At 37.8% G+C, this 19,270-nt stretch overlaps 1 protein-coding gene across 1 annotated transcript in view; it reads right to left on the minus strand.

Moving 5' to 3' along the window:
• Positions 1 to 19,270, minus strand: part of LOC122792268 (protein THEMIS2-like) — a 655,074-nt gene that overhangs the window by 84,221 nt on the left and 551,583 nt on the right. The window contains exon 5 of the mRNA XM_044060021.1: positions 8,473 to 8,770. Coding sequence (XP_043915956.1) covers positions 8,473 to 8,770 — 298 coding nt within the window. The remainder of the gene's footprint in view (positions 1 to 8,472; positions 8,771 to 19,270) is intronic.

The following is a 19,270-nucleotide window of genomic DNA, read 5'->3' on the forward strand; positions in this document are numbered from 1 at the left end:
CTGAAGATCATTACAAGTTTTGGTCTGTGCAGTTTCCTACTCCTACTGTTCCTATTTTACAGGGTTTAAGGAATCTGACAACCCCCCCCCCCCCCAAGAGACCAATATTTTCTGGGATAGGTTGGTTCACTGAGCCACTATCAATATACGTGGAATCTATGTTGAAACCAGTATTAGTTACATCATTTATTGTTCTTAAAGATACTAAGGATTTTTTACAATCACTTTATACTTGTATTTTTGAATGAAGTGTCACCCATGACTATATTTTTGTAACTCTAGATGCAGGCTTGCTTTTTATTGTGATTCCAAATGATGTTAGCCTGGACTTCATTACATCATACTTAATGGCCAGCAGTAAATATGCCCCAGCTCAGATTCCTCTGATATGCTTGTTCATTGAGCTGATCCTAGACAATAATGTGTTTTTATTTAATGGAAGATACTATCTTCAGCAATCTGCTATAGATGGGCACATTCTGTGCCAGGTCATATGCTAACATCATAATGGTCCATTGGGTAACTCTCTATGTTTTAAAAAAAACAACATTTCTCACATCACATCATGTACTATAGACATTGTGTTGATGATATTTGATTGTTATAGACTGGATCTATGGACATGATGCATGAGATTATGGAGTATTTGAATTACGCTACATTTTTTTAATGATCTATTATGGTTTGTTCCAGTCATGAGACAGAATTTCTTCATATTAAACTTGTGAAAAATATAGAGTTTGGTTTTATTAGTAACTTATATAGAAAGCCCTGTAGAAAAAATACTATATTACATAGAGACAGCATGCATCACACCCATGTATATAGGAACATGGTTAAGAGACAAGCTATGTGAGTTTTGAGACTCATAAGCCATGATACATTATTTGAACAAACTATGTTTGCTTAAATGAAGAGTTTTTAAATAGAAGCTATAAGGGCAAGGAACTTGAATGGTTTTTGTCAGTGGAAGGTATTGAAAGGAGTGGGAGAGGCCACCCCTACTTTTCAAACTCCTATAATGTTTCTAACGGACATGTTAAGAAGTGATCAGTTAATGTAAATAGTCTTAAAATGCACATTTCCTTTTCTTCTGATGTTAACCAGATGCGTAAATTCATGAAAAATAATTGGCACATCTTGATAGCTGATGAAAAAATATTTTTTGATGTAGTAGGTTTAAAACCGTCTTTTTATTTTAAGAAAAGAAAATTATTGAAAAGGTTACTTTGTAATGATAAAGTTGTATCCAGTACAGTTGAGTTGCAGAGAGCAGGGACTTTTAGCTGCAGATCTTGCAGCGTTTGTATGTATATATAGAGAAAAAGAAGTTATGTGCTCACCATAACATTCCATATGTGTTGTCCATCTCGCCTTCATTCTTAACTGGTTGGGTTCAGAACCAATCCTCGGTTCTGACTCAGCCTTATACAAAAGCTTGAGGTTTTGCACTAGCTCGTGGTTGTAACCCTATCCCATCACACCCTAGTAAAGCTCCCCAGATCTTGTTTGTTGATATAACACTAGCTACAAATAATTATCAAAACTGATAGAACAATGAAGAAGGTCAGAGAACCTTTATTTCCAATTTTAACCGCTCTGTCCTCCAGGAGCCAAAAGTAGGGGGAAGGAGGGTGGGATGTAAGAATGAAGACAAGATGGACAACACACATGGAATGTTATGGTGAGTACTTAACTTCTTTATGTGATGTTGTCCTATCTCGCCTTCATTCTTAACTGGTCATAAAAGCATCCCTAGCACCATATTTCTTGGGTAGTTCATGGGAGGATATTCTTCAGAATAGTGGACCCAAAGGAGGCCCTGTTCTTGGAGGCCAAATCCACTTTTTAATGAGTGATAAAGGTGTTGGCCATGTTGCTGCAGCACAAATGGTATCAGTTGGTAATTTGCCCGAAAGGCAGAGGAGGTTGCTATGGCTCTTGTAGAATGACCTTTTAATTTTTCGGGAAGTACTTTGTTTTGAGAATTGTAAATAAAGGTAATGCAATCTGATAGCCATTTTGAAAGTGTGACTTTTGATACAGGAACACCTTTCTTGTAGTCTGAAAATGATACAAATAACTGGTCAGTTTTTCTGAAATACTTTGTCCTATGTAAGTAGAAGTATAATTGTCTATGTACATCTAGTTGGTGCAGCATATATTCCGCCTTGTTACCACAGTTGGGGAAAAAAATGGTAGGTCTATGGATTGGTTCAAATTAGATTCTGAGCAATCTTTGGGTAGAAAGGATGAGTTTGTTCATAGGGATACTCTGACCTTGTGGAAAAGCATGTAGGGGGGCTTTATTGACAATGCCTGTGACTCTGAGACTCTTCTAGCAGAAGTGATGGTTATCAAAAGGATTGTCTTCCAGTTTAGAAACTTTAGATCACAGGATGATGCCGGTTCAAAAGGGGTAAGAATCAAATGGAATAAAACAAAGTTTAGGTCCCATGGTGCTGGAGGGGCTTGAATGGGTGGTCTTAATAAAATAGTTCCTTTAAGAAAAGCCTTGTGAAGTCTGTGGGACATCAAATTTGGACCCGATTCACCTGTGTGGAAGTTAGATATTGCTGCTAACTGGACTCAAATAGTAGCTACAGCTGTGCTCTCATTAAATAGCTTTGCCAAAAACTCAAGAATGAAAGGTATAGGGGCAGAGAAGGGATCAATGTGGTTATTCAAGGCCCAAAAAGAACATTTCTTCCATTTGCTGGAATTTAACTTCCTTACTGAAGCCTTATGAGACAAGATCAAAATATGTTTGACTGATGGGGAGAGGTTATGGAACCTGGCTAGGTTTGGAATCAAAGCAGCCAAGCTGTCAATTTGAGGGACTGAAGGGAGGAGTGGAGCATCACTGATGCATGAATCAGAAGGTCTGGAACTGGATGCAGAATCCAAGGCTCCTGCTGAAGATGAGGCCAAAGGAAGGGGAACCAGATCTGATGAGGCCAGTAAGGGGCAATGAGTATCAAATTCCTTCCCAAGGAATTGGTTTTCTGAAGAACTTTGGGTATCAATGGAAAGGGGGGAAGGAGTAGAGGAGACACGAGGTCCAGTCGTGAACAAGTGCGTCACTTGGTGACCCCTCTGGAGGGGGGGATAAGACCGAGATAGCTGTTGCATTTGGCATTCATGGATGTGGCAAAAAGGTCGCAGCCTGGCCCCATTTGTGAAAAATCATCTCTGTTACTTCTTGCTTTAGGGACCACTCGTGAGGCATCAGAATCAGTCTGCTGAGTTTGTCTGCTATCACGTTGGATTTTCCTGGGATGTGGGTTGCTATCAAAAACCATTGGGAGGAGGTCGCCCACTTCCATACTCTGAGGGCCTCCTGGCAAAGGGGCTAAAACCTCATCCCTCCTTGTTTATTTATGTACCACACAACCAGCATGTTGTCTGTCTGTATTGCAAAAGAGAGTCTTGAAATGCTTGCAATGCTAGAAGCACCACCCTCATCTCTAGGACATTGATGTGCAAATGAGCCTCGTGATCCTGCAGAAGTGACTGTTCTTCCCAGATAATGACCCCCACCCTATCTGGGAAGCATCCGTGGTCACTGTGGTTAAAGGCTGTGGAAGAACAAAGGGTCGACCTAATGTAAGATGAACAGAGTGAAGCCACCAACAAAGGTCTTTCTTGCAAGTTTCTGTTATCAAAATTTGGTGGGACATGGGTAGTTCCTGCATAGACCACTGACTGAACAGTAGCCACTGCAGAATTCTCATATGCAGATATGCTAGTGGAACCAAGTTTATTGCTGCTGCCATGGTCCCCAAGACTTTCAGGACTGTTCTTGCTTATACCTTTTTTCTTGGAAAGTAGGTATGTGACCTGATGATGTAGACTTGACCTCTTTCGGGAGGAAGTCTTGCCATTGTTTTTGTTGTATCTAGATCTGCTCCTATTAAAAAATATGCTGAGATGGCAACAAGGCAGAATTTTTGTAATTTATAGTGATTCCTAGATGACAGCAGAGCTGCAAGGTGGTGTATCTCGCTTTTGTTAGTAGATGCTCGGTGGTGGTGGTTAGGAGCCAGTCATTTAGGTACAGAAACACTCTGAAGCCTAAGCATCTCAAATGAGCAGTGACATCTGCCATACACTTGGTGAACACTCTGGGGGCTGTAGTGAGACCAAGGGCAGAGCTCGAGACTGGTAGTGACTGGCTCCCAGCCAAAAGTGCAAATGACTCCTGGATCACCTGTACATTTTTATGTGGTAGTACACATCCTGGAGATCTTTAGAGAACATCCTCATCTTTTCCCAGAAAAGGGAGTACTGACTGCAGTGTCACCATATGGAACTTTGCTTTTCTTACTGATTTGTTTAATCTGCTGAGATCCAGGATGGGTCTCCAGTCCCCTGTTTTCTTTGGAACTAAAAAGAAGCTTAAGTTCTGGATCCTATTTGGTCTGCGGGGACTGTTTGGATAACTCTTTTGTCTAGCAACTTTTGTATTTCTAGAGTTGCCTGTTCCCTTTGACTGGGTGGCATGTCTGGGATGTTCTTTATGTTAGGATGGGGAAGGAAAAGGGTATAGAGTAGCCTCTGGATACAGTACTTTGTGCCCACTTGTCTTTCATTATTTTTAGCCAGGCTTCTGGGTACAAAGATAAGCAACCCCCGACTGCCTCCAGGGATGGACAGCTGGGCCCCCTTTCAGGAGTGCTGAAAAGGCTTACCATGGAATGATTCCCTGTTGCCCTGATTCTGTGGACCCTCTCTGCCATGTGGATGGTGTCTCCCATTACTGTTTCCTCCTCTGCCCCTGGGGGAAGAATCACCAAGTGTGTCCTGAAAAGCTCCCTGGGGTTTTCAGAACTACATTTATCCTCCCTTTTGGCCTTTTGGGTAAGGTCTAGAAGGTAGGCAAAAATGGACTCCTATGGCAGAGAGAATGTTTCCTTCTTGCTCACACCTAGTTAGTGTGTCTTTGACTTTTGTCCCGAACAATGACGAGCCATCAAAAGGGGCATTAACAAAAGAGGATTTAAAGGGCTCCGCTAAGTCACACAAGTGCATCCAGGAATGTCTCCTTAGGGAAATTCCTGAACCCGCTGCCCTACTCACTCCATCTACTGCATAAGAGATGAGTCTCATGGAGGAGTTGACCACTGATTTTAAGGTGGAGAGCTTAGAGGAAATCTTCTCTGATACCCCTTCAGCTACTGAACCTTGTAAGGTATCTCCTAGCTCTTTCAGGAGATCTCTCTGAAGCCTAGTAAAGTGGGTGAGATAATACAGAGACCTGAGTGCAAAGGTTGCTGAAGAAAAGGTGTGCTTTCCCTATCTGTCCCTCTTACAAGACTTCTTGTTTGGTGGATGGACAAATGAGGACATCTCTGAAAGTTCCTTTTTGGTGGCTGCCCCCACCACCATAGCATTCACTGGGTCACCTTTCATAAGAAAACTTTTATCTGTGGGGGATGTTATGAATTTATTAGGCCTCCGAGGACAGGCTCCAGTGAGTCTGGAGACTCCCACTCCTTTTGACAAACTAGGCCCATCTGTTCGTCGAAAGGTGGAGACACTGAAGTGGTGGAAGAGCAGGACCCAAAGGCCTTCAGGTATACAGACTCCTCCTCAGGAGGGTTGACGGGCTTCCAGCCACCTCTCTGCTTCAGTATTTCCAGGATGTTTTAGAAGGAGACATCCTCAGAAGGCAACCGTGGGGACCATTCTGACTCATCAAGGTCTGTATCAGATGTGATGGACTCCTCTGGGGCATCTAAATGCTTCCTCTTACATAGTTTCATATGGGTATTCTGGAGAGGTTTTGGAAGAGAGGGGTTCACCTAATAATGGGGCATCCTGAGGCCTAGGGTCTGCGCGTCTCTGTGGATGCAGTGGTGCTGAGACAGATGTCAGTGCCTTTGGGGGAAGAATGACTGGACCTGAGAGTGGAGCTGCCTGTGGAGACAGCACTCTCCCCCTCACCTCAAAAGCCCCCACCCCTGATCCAAGGAAACGTCCAGCTCCAAAGAACCAGAAGGCATCCCTGGAACAAGGGGGTTGGCTCTGAGGCCAATGTTGGAGCCGAACTCACCCGCACCAAAGCCCCAAGAGGCAAGTTTGGATACGACAACTGTCTGAATCAACTCTCCCCCCAGGACCTGACCAGAGAGAATTGGTTCCTAGACTCCTCGAGTTCAGATAGAACTGAGGATGTCAGAGCAGTAGTCTGGCCTGAAGATCCTGGTGTAGGTCTTGGGTCTGATGGTTCCGCTACAGTCAGTTCCAGATGCTCTGGCTCTGAAGTCACAGATCAGATTGGAGGAGGAATTGATGGTGAAGGGGTAGTCTTGGTCAGTTCTGAATCCCTCTGGGTTGGAGCCGACAATAGTTTGGCCAGTGTTGGTGTCCTTAATAGACTCCACACTACACAATCTACATAATCATCATAGAGGCAACTGGAGGATCAAGAGGAGGGAGTAGGAGATATAGTAGACTGATGCAAAGGGGATCTCAAAGTAGAAGAAACCAGCTCCAATTCTGGGGACCAGCTCCATAGGTGAAACTACATTGGCACCAAAACCACAGAAGGAGCTGAGGTAGTAGGTTTTTCGGCTTAATGGTCTTCAGGCCCAAAGATGACACTTTAGACAATTTTTTTGATGGCTCCGAATGAGAATTGGAAGAGGATGGCCCTTTTCCCAACTTCTCTTATCTGGAAGACAGGGGATTTTGACAATTTTGAAGTACCCTGACCTTCTTCAATTGCCTCAGTGAAGGGGGTCTTCAGCAAACCTCTCAAAATCAACTTATTTTTTCTCTCTAGCAAACCTCTATGGCTGAAGGAATGGCAGATGGCACATGATTCCTGTAAATGGACTGCTCCAAGGCAGTATACACAAACAGTGTGACCATCAGTCAACGACATTTTTTTATTACACTTTTCACATTTCTTGAACCTAGAAGGTTTAGTTTCCTTAGGTTCTTTAGACATTATGCTATCAATAACAACAACTATAATAGCTAATTACTACCAGAGACACAACAAGAATAAACTAAGCACTGCAATTTAGACAGAGAAAAAGCAGTTCTCTAAGACAGAGGAAAAAACTATATGAAGGGAAGAAAAAAAGCCCTCTAAGTTAAACAGGCCAACAGCAACCCTCTAACTTAAATGAGCTTGCCGGGCAAATTAAGGGAAAAAATATCTGAAGTTTACAGAGCTTTCTAACTTAAACGAGCCTGTAGAGGGTAAAAACTAAACGTGGAGCCCTCTAACTAAAAACAGACTTAGAAAATGTAAATTTTAGAATAGGGAAGAAAAAAAGGCCTAGAAAAAGACACAATGGCCAACAGCAAACAACCAACAGAACCAAACACAGTAACTTAGTTTAAATGTGTGTAATAAACAATAGAAAGCTATATCTGGATGTTAAACTACAATTATCCAAAAAATACAAGGAAGAAAATTTTCACTTAGCCAGAGCCAGTATGGAAGCACCCGATCTTGTTTAGTGGCAAACGAGATCTGGGGAGCTTTACTATGGCATGATGGAATAGGGTTACAGCCATGAGGTAATGGAAGACCTCGAGCTTTTGACAAAGACTGAGTCAGAACTGAAGATCGGTTCTGAACTCAACCATTTAAGAATGAAGGCAAGATAGGACAACATCACATCTAATGTTTTTATTCACCTGTATACCAAAAGGAAGTATCAGTTCTCTTTTTATGCTGACTATTCCAGTAGGAACCTTGTCTATCTAGCCAAATGTAACAAATGTCCTGCCTTTTACATAGGGAAGACCAATCACTGCCTACTGGAGCTCATTCGCGAACATCTGTATGATATACACAGGAACAACGATACCAGTGCTTTGTCCAGACATATATAAGGCAGGCTGTGATCATAGTTTTTCTATTATGGTTTTAGAACTTATGAATATCAACAAACAACTAAGTGATATTAGAAACAGGACTGAAGAGTGTGAGATGCATTAGATAGTTATGGTACAGTCAGATAAGGGATATGGACTTAACGAAACTGTATCTTTAAAACTGTACTTAAAAATCACATTATTTGTTTAGATGAACGTTTATTGGATGCTTTGTATATGTTTGTGGTTTTAAAAAGGTTACTTTGTATCAGTTTGAATATATTGGTCTGATGAAGCATCGATGCTAAATGCAAAAGCGATTACCCTGTTTTTACTTTTTGATATTTTATTAAAGTTTTGTTAGTTCAGCCATGCAGCAGTTTTCTTCCTACATTGTTGAATTGCTGTTTGTTTTGAGGAACTCGTACTGCTACAGCCTTCATGGGTGCCTTGGATTATTGGATTAATAACTTTCCCTTACTCGCAGTTGGGCTCTGAATAGTTTTTTTTTTTTTTTTGCATTTCCACATCAGAACAGGAGAACAGTTCCGTATATGTGTTCTAATAATATACATCACATGTCATTCCAAATGTAGAAAAAATTCAGAAGATGTAATTTAGCATCTGTATGTTTACCTTTTTTCTTGGATTTTTTTGTCTTTTTCACTGCAGAATATTGATCCGCATGACTTGGTTGTGAGGTATATTCATTTGCCACAGATATCTGAGGCTTTGTTTTTTTCTCCTTTTTGAAGCCAGATTTTAGTTGTGCTTCTTTATTTTCACTTTCAGGAGTAATTAAAATCTGTTTTTGTTCCATACAAGGCTGTAAAGGCAGAGCGTTATCTTTGCACGTATTTGGGGATTTTGGTAATGGTTTTTGCTTTCTTTCAGGTCTTGGTGGCGGATCTCCTTCAGGGGGAAGGCAAGGTGACTGCAAAACAAAAAAAAAATAGTTATCATAAAATATAAATTTACTTAATGGCTTAGAATTTCTTTCTTACTACCTGTTTCTGGCTATGTATAAATTTTCAAGTGATGAAATTATGCTTAGTTGAAAAGAAATTATCTGGAAATGCATGCAGGAGGTAAAATGCTGTAGGATTAAAAATATGTGCATAATTGGCATAGTGGGAACAGCATACTATATATGGTTTGTAAAAATGATTATATTTACACTATGTCATGCTTTAGTTCTATTACTTGTGTGAAAGAGTTGTAACATGCACACATAAAATGTGTTATTACTGTAGTGTAAGCAGCTGTAACAGCTAGAATCACTTTTGCTCTATTAGTGCCAGTTTACTACTTGCAGTCCATGTAAAACTTTACAAGGCAAAATATGTTTCATAACAACGTGGCATGCAGAATATAAGCTACAGTTCTACCAGATAAAACTTTTACGTTAGTTATTATTATCTCTCCCTATTAATGCACATGCATCATCCAGTAACCTATATTGTTTATTAAACCAGCTTCTTTCCTCGACTAAAGATGATATCCACTTATGTGTAACTTCTTAATAGAATTTACAATCTAGGCAGTATTATCTTCCCCTCTGTCTGACCATTTGTCTATTTTCTGTGCTCTTATTTATTCAAATCATTGTCATCCTCTTCCAGTTAACAATGTATATGTCTCAAAAACTAGACACACATGGGATGCAAGTCCATTGCAGTGAACATGCATACATGCACGCAGGTGCACAAACACACACACACACACACACACACACACACACACACACACACACACACACACACACACACACACACACAGACACACACAGACACACACACACACACACACACACACACACACACACACACACACACACACACACACACAGAGACACACACAGACACACAGACACACACACACACACACACACACACACACACACACACACACACACACACACACACACACACAGATTCCCCTCCCCCTGCCCATACAAACACAGGCACACATACAGACTATATATATTACTGCCAGTCTGTGTGTCAGCAAATTTCTACAAATGATGAAGAATTCCAGACAAGCCCCCAAAAGTCTGTCTTACCCTTAGGAAAATCTAATTCACAAAACAAGGCACTCCATTTGAGAAGTGCACAAGAGAACCAAATCCTAACCGGTAGCCTCTGTCTTCACCATTGCATTCCCATGTCGTCCCATAGTGTGATTTTATAGTACACTTTTGTATCACATACATGTCTGTAGCAGTATACTGCACCAAGATTCTAAGTCACAACTGAAAAGATTCCTCAGACAGACAATGTCTTCTCAAGCTCACCTTGCTGCTGGGAAGGGTACCAAGTCTAGACTCATGAACATGCCTTATATTTTCCCCTTTACAGCTTGGATGACCAATTTAAGGAGTAAAAATGTGGGAGATCAACCAATGGCATACATTTCTGAGACAGGAGTCGCAGAAATTTCATTGCACAGCTATCTTCCTTACAAAGTTTATGTGTCCCAGAGAGGTCAGAGGCACTAAATTGTTAGAAGTTTATTACAATGATTATCAGTTGGATATGCTACAAAAAGATATGTGACAACTTGAAAGGATACATAGTCATTTTATGCCAGAGAAAACCATAACACCCAAATAAACTTGACAAATAAAAGCTAAATTTGCAACAACTGAACAGAAGAAAAATATTAAGACTATTTTGAACACAGAGCAAGATTCTTAGGCTCTTATTCATAGTCTGAGATTTCACAGCTACATATTGGTTATCCACGAAGAGTGCCACTACATGTATATGCAAATAAACTAAGTGTTGGTTATTCACACTGAATAATAAAAAACAAAGGCATTTTAAAAAACGTCTACTTATGGCAAACTCTTAAAGTACCTAAAGTTAAGCATTAGGTACATATGGGGTACTACATGAAAGCCATAGGCTTCATATGACTTTGTAAGTATTCAGATACTGTGTAGGGACATGGCCATGAGCAGTCATGCATGAAAGACTTAAGGCAAGTAGTGAACTGTGCAGCTTTTCTTATTAATATTTAAAAAAATAAAGGGTTTTAAATGATTTATACAGGGGTATCCTTATGTGGACACCCTCTTGTTTCCTTTAAAGAATGGAAAGGCTTGCCAGGCTCTCCATTCCAGGGTGCCTGCAGGACTGGTGCCACCTCTCTGACCCTACAAGGACATCTATGGATGAGCAGAGGGTGAAAGCACCCGAACCTAGGAGGCACGCATCTATGCTTCTCCTGAGGAATTTAAATCTGTAAAAAAAATTAACTTAAATGGGATAGAAAGAAAATTAAAAAAGGAGAAAGGAATGCATAATTAAAATAAGAAAGACAGAGTAAAAGGGTAGAAGAGACAAAAGAGGAAATATGCACAATAAATTGACATATGATGTTACACTGCATTAAATTTCTTACTTCAAAAAAATGTATTTTATAAATATTTATTAAAGTAAAACAGAATGTATGGGAAGTACTTATGCATACATGGGATTACTGGTTTGGGAAGTGCTTATCTGTATGTGGGAAGAATTATAACAGAAGTGCTTATGCATTCTTGAAAAGAAAGAGTGTATTGCTATCAAGTTATGAGGAGTTTGCATTGTGCAGCAGTCTGCTCTACCAACATAAATGATCATGTTTGTGCATATTTATACTTACATCTTATAAAATCAGACAATATACTGCATGTATATATATATATATATATATATATATATATTGTATATATATATTAACATGCTTTTTGCATTTGTCTGCAGTAATGTACTGAATGTCCTGTATTGCTTTAGTCACTATCCTTTATAAATTATTTCTATGTGGACTTTAATGATATCAAAGACAGAATACTACACTTATATATTGACATTTCTTTTACATTTTCATTGCAGTAATGTACTGAATAACTGTAGTGCTTCAGCTACCATCCTTTATAAATTATTTCATTATATAATAATGAAATTAGTTATATACAGAATATGGTTTATTACTTTATTTATGCTTACCAGTGGCTTCAACAAGTCTAGTTCCCCAATTCTGCTGATGCCTATCATAACTTATCTCAATACTGGCTAGAAAGAGCTCACATAAGACAATTGTTGTTTACCTGTAGTTCACCTCTTTTCTTCCTTAAAATCACTGATATAACTATTAGTATGTAAGGCATTTCATTCACTACTGTACTTGCATACTATCTGTTTGTTTAAATATTTATTGCTATCTGCATTCTCATACTACACCAGTCTTCTATTTATTTCAAGTTACAAATAAATTGTTAGACTTTTATAGGTGTGAACAACTTGTCAGTTTCATGGACTGGTGTTTTATATGTTATGATTTGCATGTAACATGAGGTGAATTGTGTTCAGGCAGAAGATCCACACACACACACACACACACACACACACACACACACACACACACACACACACACACACACACACAGAAAAATGCAGCAATTCAAGAAAGTTTTCTGTTCCTTTGCTGTACATATACTTTGGTACAATAATGCATGCTTTGATAGTTTTCTGCCAAATAACTGTAAGCATATAAGGGAATGGTTTAAAAATGTGTACAGAAGTACTATGACTAGTTATTTCTCAAATTATGTGCTGGTCATTCACTTTACATTGCAACCTCAACCCACCCCCCACAGCCTCCAGTCTGACTAGAATGCAGTGCTGGTGGTGAGTTCAGCAATCTTGTATATTCAGTTAATATTGTGAAAGAAATGACTGTCTTATAAAATTACTATACTAATAAATATGATTACTTCCCAAGGTAATGCAATACTAAATGAAATTATGTAGTAATGCAAATATTTTTTGTTTGTTTCTGTATAAATGCATACATTTATATATATATATATATATATATATATATATATAAAAAATATCAAGTGTACTCATGCAGATGTATGTCTGTAATTTTCAGAAATATATATGCAGACGTAGATATATTAATTTACTCATACATATATTACATTTGTATTTATACAATTATCACATAAGCATTCAATATATTTATATACAGATGCAGTTCTGCACACATGCATGCTTATGCTTTCTTTTGATTTATTTTAATAACAAAGGTATTTATTTGCACTTACACATATTTTTCTAGCACCATTTTTATAGTTTATCTTTTAAACCTAGGATTAATATGACCAAAATGAGAAAACAAGAGTTACACTTACTATAGAACTCTGGCCTTCTCTATGCTACCTCTTCAACTGACTCAGGTAGCTCATGAGGCCTACACTTCTGTACTCATCGTACCTGTGACAGCACTGTTGGTCAGAGTGGGTAACTGCTGTCAGGGATGACAGGTGCTCACTCATCTCCTATCAGGTAGCTATCATCTTCCACTCATGTCCCCTTATGCATATCTGGAGCTTATCTAGGTATGAATTACTAAGAAAGTAGACCATAATTTCGGTCTCCTTATCTGTCCAGCTTGGAGTGAGTCTTTGTGCCTCTACAGGAGGTCCAATCATTCAAAGTGCCAGAACCAGAATGAAAGAAGTATGGGTAGGGCTGTGGTTCACAGCTTTAGAATCACTCCCTCTGAGGTGTGACATAACCTTATCCAAATCCAGTTAACCAGCAGGAGCATTAGACCAGGTACTGTTATTATTGGCAAGTTTGGCTTAACAAAAATTATTTGTCAACCTGCATGTGTTTTTTTTAAGTAATGCATTCACATTTAATTTATATGGTGGATAACAGTCATTATGCAATCATCATTTTTCTTTTCAATACTTAACAGTTACTACTGCTGCTGTGTATTGCCTTAACTAATTTTAAAGTACTATACCTGAATGTTATTTATGCATGTCTCATGTCTCATGTAGTAGAACAGCAGTAGTATTTTTTTTTTTTTGGGGGGGGGTACTTTTTGCAGAAATAAATATTGTGAATATCAAATTTTAGTAAATGGTGAGTGTTTTGAGGTGATGAGGTGTGTGAGGTGACGTAAGATGGGCAAGGATTATACATCATGATTCTGCAAACAAGGGTGTAGCTAGGCATACTCAGTGTATTCTAATGAGTACATTTGTTTCTGAGCATCTCTTGGAAACTTCAACACCCAAAAAGCAGAATGTTTAGAACTGTATAAATGAACCGTGAACCCAAGGCCACATTCATGAGCAGCTGAGAGCTATTTATGTGCATAAGTGTCCATACTCATTCACATATTTCTGCAGTTCATAGAAATAACTGTAAAAGGGCCCATTTTGCATAAATGGACCTAAATATATATAAAATAATTTAACACTGCCATATTGACTTATGATTACTTAGGTTAGGTGACAAATGGCTTGTGAAACCATGAACTTTTTAAAGAAAAAAAAAATAAAATAAATATTGTAAGTTGATATAAAACACTTCAAAATGATGCAAAATTAGTTTGTTCATTTCACGGAATGTTTTGTTTTAATCAAATGACGTGCATAATATTATGGCTTTTATGAAGAATGTAAAGCTTCACACCAGCACCAGTATGTAAACCAACAAAATAAAATAAAAACATTCTCTGTGTTCCTTACAGTTCCCAGCAGCTCACTCCATAAACCCTTTCAATTAAATCCACAAAATGCATATATTATCAAAGGCCCATTCACAAATGAAGATTAAAAACACACTCTAATGAGCAAAAAAAGTCATAAAATACATATACATCTAATAAGTGCTTTTCTTTCAACAGTTTGAAACTTCATCAAATACTATTACATACTTCACAGGATGTTTTATAGAGAACAATCACATGCAGAGAATGCATAGGGGAAAAACCATCCATGATATACAAAAAAAGACAAAACCTTAAGAATATATTTGAAACAAAAACAAAAAAAGAAATTCAGGGAATGATGAAAAAATGTGGTTCCTGTTCTCACTGCAAATTTATTTTGGAAGGAAGAGAGATGCATGTTAACAATACTTGGATTAGGATAGTAGGTAAATATTAGTGATACAGAAAGAGTAGTTTATTGTACAATCTGTACTCAGTGCCCAGTCTTCAATATAGGGAAGACAGATAGAAATTTCAAGTATCGTATATATTAACATTTAAGAGATATAAGAATGGGAAAAGGCATTAATTCTTTAGCGAAACACTGTGCTGAATTTGTTGCCCATTCCTTTAAGTTTTTTTTGTTATGGAGGCTTTAGACATATCTGGAAGAAGAGGGGGGGTTTGGAGATTTCAACTAGAAATATGTTAATTGATTTGGCAGTTGCAGCTGAATACAACATCCTGGCCTGGATTAAATGAACAACTATCTATATCTTGCATATTAAAATTAAGAACTCTAGAAATATAGTTATTTCCATTGCATACACCTTTGTAAAAAGTTTTTAATATTTTAGAATGTTGTTGTGTCTTTTCGGCTTTTCCCAGTTAGGGGTCGCCACAGCGGAACTTCGGTCCGCTAATGATTGGCAGTTGATTTTTACGTGCTGAGTTGCCAGACCTAATGCACAACCTTCAACAAAGGTACGCCCATTCACGCATGTCTCCACGCAGAAGACGTTCTAGCTGAGAGTCGAACCGGTCAGCATCTTACTGTGAGGCGACAATATTTTAAAATATTTTATATTATATATTTTATTTTATTTATATCTGAAAAAAATGCCTCTTTGCTTCAATCTCATAAAAACTGTCTCTTGTTATTGTTTGGTGATTTGTTATTATATTATATTATTGTTGGAAATTTTCAACATGTATTTAAGTTTGAAATTTGAATTTATTTATCTTAAATTAATTCAATTATATATATATTTTTTGTGTGGGTTATATGCATTTTATAGGTGTAAAAAAATATGTAACAAACACTAGTTCACATTATATGAAAAGGGATTTTTTTTTGGAAGCAAAGCAGGGTTGGACTTGATTAATACCTGGCTGTGAGACCACCTGGGAACACCAAATACTGGGGGCTGTGTCTGGGGGAAGTGATGTAATTGCAAATGGTGGTTACATGATTGTTCTTTGTTATAAAACTTCCTGTGAAGTATGTAATAGTATCTGATGAAGTTTCAAACTATTGAGAAGAAAGCAGTTATTGGATGTATATATATATTTTTATGACTTTTTTGCTCATTAAAGTGTGTTTTTAATCTTCACTTGTGAATGAGAATTTGATAATACATACATTTTGTGGATTTAATTAAAAGGGTATATGAAGTGAACTGCTGGGAAATGTAAGGAATGCAGAGAATGTTTTTATTTTATTTAAGAATATAAAACTGCAGTGTGTAAATGGAAAATCATGACAGCAGCAGTGTAAATGATTAGTGATCACAGAGAAAACCACTTACTTTTCTGTCATGTAGTGATTGTGCATACATTGTAGAAATGCAGCAGTGTTTTAATTATGAAGTACTGAAGTGGTAAGGCTATACTATTGGCTGAACAACATGTCTTTACTCGGAGAATTCTGAGTGTCAGTGAAGAATGAAAAATGACAGTATTATAAATACAAGACAGAGTTAGGGGCTAGGGCAAGGGAGACTCTGTTAGCAAACTGTTTGTTTTACTGTTGTGAATGTATTTATAACAGTGCAGCCATTACTGTAGCACAACTTTACTTGGCTGGACTGAGATTTTGCATGTGTACGTAATTATGGAGTTTGTGTCAGATAACGTTTTTTATATGAAGAATGCTGGCACACTTTCATTGCTATGTTTGACTGATGACTACATCCAATATTGTGTGTGTATGTGTGTGTGTGTGTGTGTGTGTGTGTGTGTGTGTGTGTGTGTGTGTGTGTGTGTGTGTGTGTGTGTGTGTGTGTGTGTGTGTGTGTGTGTGTGTGTGTGTGTGTGTGTGTGTGTGTGTGTGTGTGTGTGTGTGTGTGTGTGACTGTGGCATATTTTTTGTATGCAGTAATGATACAGAACAGAGGATCAAGGCAGAGAAAGGACAACTTCAACCATGAGAAAAACTGCATCCTCATGGCAGCCCTTAGGACATATGGCAAATGTCTGTCTGGTAAAGATGGGTCCAAACAAGTTGAGAGAGCAAAAGCCTGGAATCAAGTTGTCCTGGACATTAATGCACAACTTAGTACAATACGGGGCAAATTATATGGAAAGACATGCTAGAGCCAAGGCAAGGTGGAATATAATTGCCCATTTCAGAACTGGGAAGGTCTTAATCAATTATCCCTTTAATACCAGATGAGGAATACCTCCTGTCCATCCATTGGGATGACTAAGAAGGAGAAGATGATGGCACTGGAATAATCAGAGGAGGTTTTGGCACTTGGTGCTAACAACTTCTGCAGCAGCAATACTCATCTGCTCAGGAAGGTTGGTTTAAAAACAATAACAAATTTATACAGAGAACTGAATGCTGACATGGAACGATTGCATTAAACATATGACAATTACTATTAATAGGTGAACCATACACATCTGCACAGAATGACAATGGACACATGCTAAGTCTCTCCCAAACCTCCTTACTAAGCACACAGTAGTGTATGCTATTAATTCATTAGTAATGTTTTCAAATAATTTTTTACAAGGTCAGCAGAAGAAACAAACAGTTCCTTTCTACCAATAAGTTTGGATGATATAAGCAAAATGGCTGTTGGTGATGATGATGATGATGATAACACAGTTGTATTTATGAGGCAGCCTGATGGAAGTGTCACGTAGCCCCCAAGTTTAATGGTCCTTTTGTAGGAAATTAAATTTAATGTTGTATTTTGGTAATAAAGATGTGCAGGATGAATTACAATTTACATTCAGACCATCCTATTTTACCTCACCAATGAATAAATATGTTTCGGTCTTTCAACAGAATATATTGAAAGATTTATATTTTACTTTTGATTATAAGATGGTTTCTGGGAGTAATTTAACCCCTGAACAATATCTGGCATTATTGCCTTTAAAAAATAACCATAAGGTGATCATTAATAATGCAGATGGGGGGGGGGGGTGCAGTGCAGTAGCAATCATGAAGCTATGAGTCAGTTGATGGATGCACAATTTTATCAGAAGATGGTTTTGGATCCCACTTTACACTTTAAGAAAGATATTGATGCTTTTTATCCTTAGCTTTTGAGGAGGGGATTATTACCAGAAGTACTTTGTATCATTTGACTGTCACTGATCCCAGTCCCCAGTATTTCTATATGTTACCTAAACTTTATAAAAACTCTGAAAGTCCCACGGATAAACCCATTGTTTCAGGCCATGGCTCATTAACAGAACATCTTTCTGCTTTTCTCACTAAGTATCTTAAGCCCTTATTAGCTGAAGTTCACTCCAGAATACAAGATACTACAGAATTCCTTAATATTTTATCTGACATACAATTGGAACAAATATGGTATATGTGTACCTTAGATATTAAGGCACTATATACAAATATTCCACACTGGGCTGGTTTGTTAGCTGTAGATTTTTGGTTAAACAGAATGGATTTATATAACCCAGGGTTTAATACATTTTATTTGAGTTTAATTGAGCATGTTTTGACCAAGAATGTCTTTTAATTTAATGGAGATTGTTATTTACAATTGAAAGGTACTGCCATGGGGGCATCCTTTGCTCCCATTTATGCAGAACTCTTTATGGGATATGTAGAGGAACAGCTGATATATGATGATACACATAATATTTTTTGCCTGAAATGGATATTTGGAGATGTTACTTAGATGATTGCTGGTTAGTATGGAAATCAGATGCTATATATTTGAAAGAATCTATACAGTTTTTGAATGACAACAAATGGGGTTTACAATTCACTGCTTCTTATGATATCCAACAAATTTCTTTTTGGGATGTTACAGTTGTTAAAATGTCTGATTGTATGCTAAATACTTTATTTAGAAAGGAATTTCAATATAGCTCTTTGTTAGCTGCTGATAGTTGTCATCCATCTTATATTATGAATAACATTCCCAAATCTCAGTTTCTTAGAATTAAGAGAATATGCACTTCTGAGGAATTGCTACAAAAACACAGTGAAGAACTTGCAGATAGGTTCTGGGTCAGAGGGTATAATGCTTCTGTTATACATCATGCTCGGTGTTTTGCCCAATCTGCTGACAGGACCACCTTACTGAGTTATAAAATTTGTCAAAAGATAAATCATAAGGTTCAATTTATTACCCAGTTTTGGAAGCAATACCAGACAGTTTTGTGATCTTATTAACAAACATTGGGGTATACTTTTGACTGATAATAATTTAGCTAAAATGTTGCCTACACATTGCATGTTCACTTATAGGAGGGGAAAAACATTGATAATTTTTTGAATCATTTACAAAAAAACTTTTCATTTTACTGCCAACAGACAGCAATCTATTGAAGGTGTACCTTTGGTTGGATGTTTCCCATGTGGACATTGTACAACTTGAAAACATGTTATGAAAATAAAGCATTTTTCATCTGCTAATACATTTGTCATATATGATATTAGACATTTTGC

Source organism: Protopterus annectens, chromosome 1.part2 (genome assembly GCF_019279795.1).
Source record: "Protopterus annectens isolate FY-2018-M chromosome 1.part2, PAN1.0, whole genome shotgun sequence".
NCBI classification, from domain to species: domain Eukaryota; kingdom Metazoa; phylum Chordata; order Ceratodontiformes; family Protopteridae; genus Protopterus; species Protopterus annectens.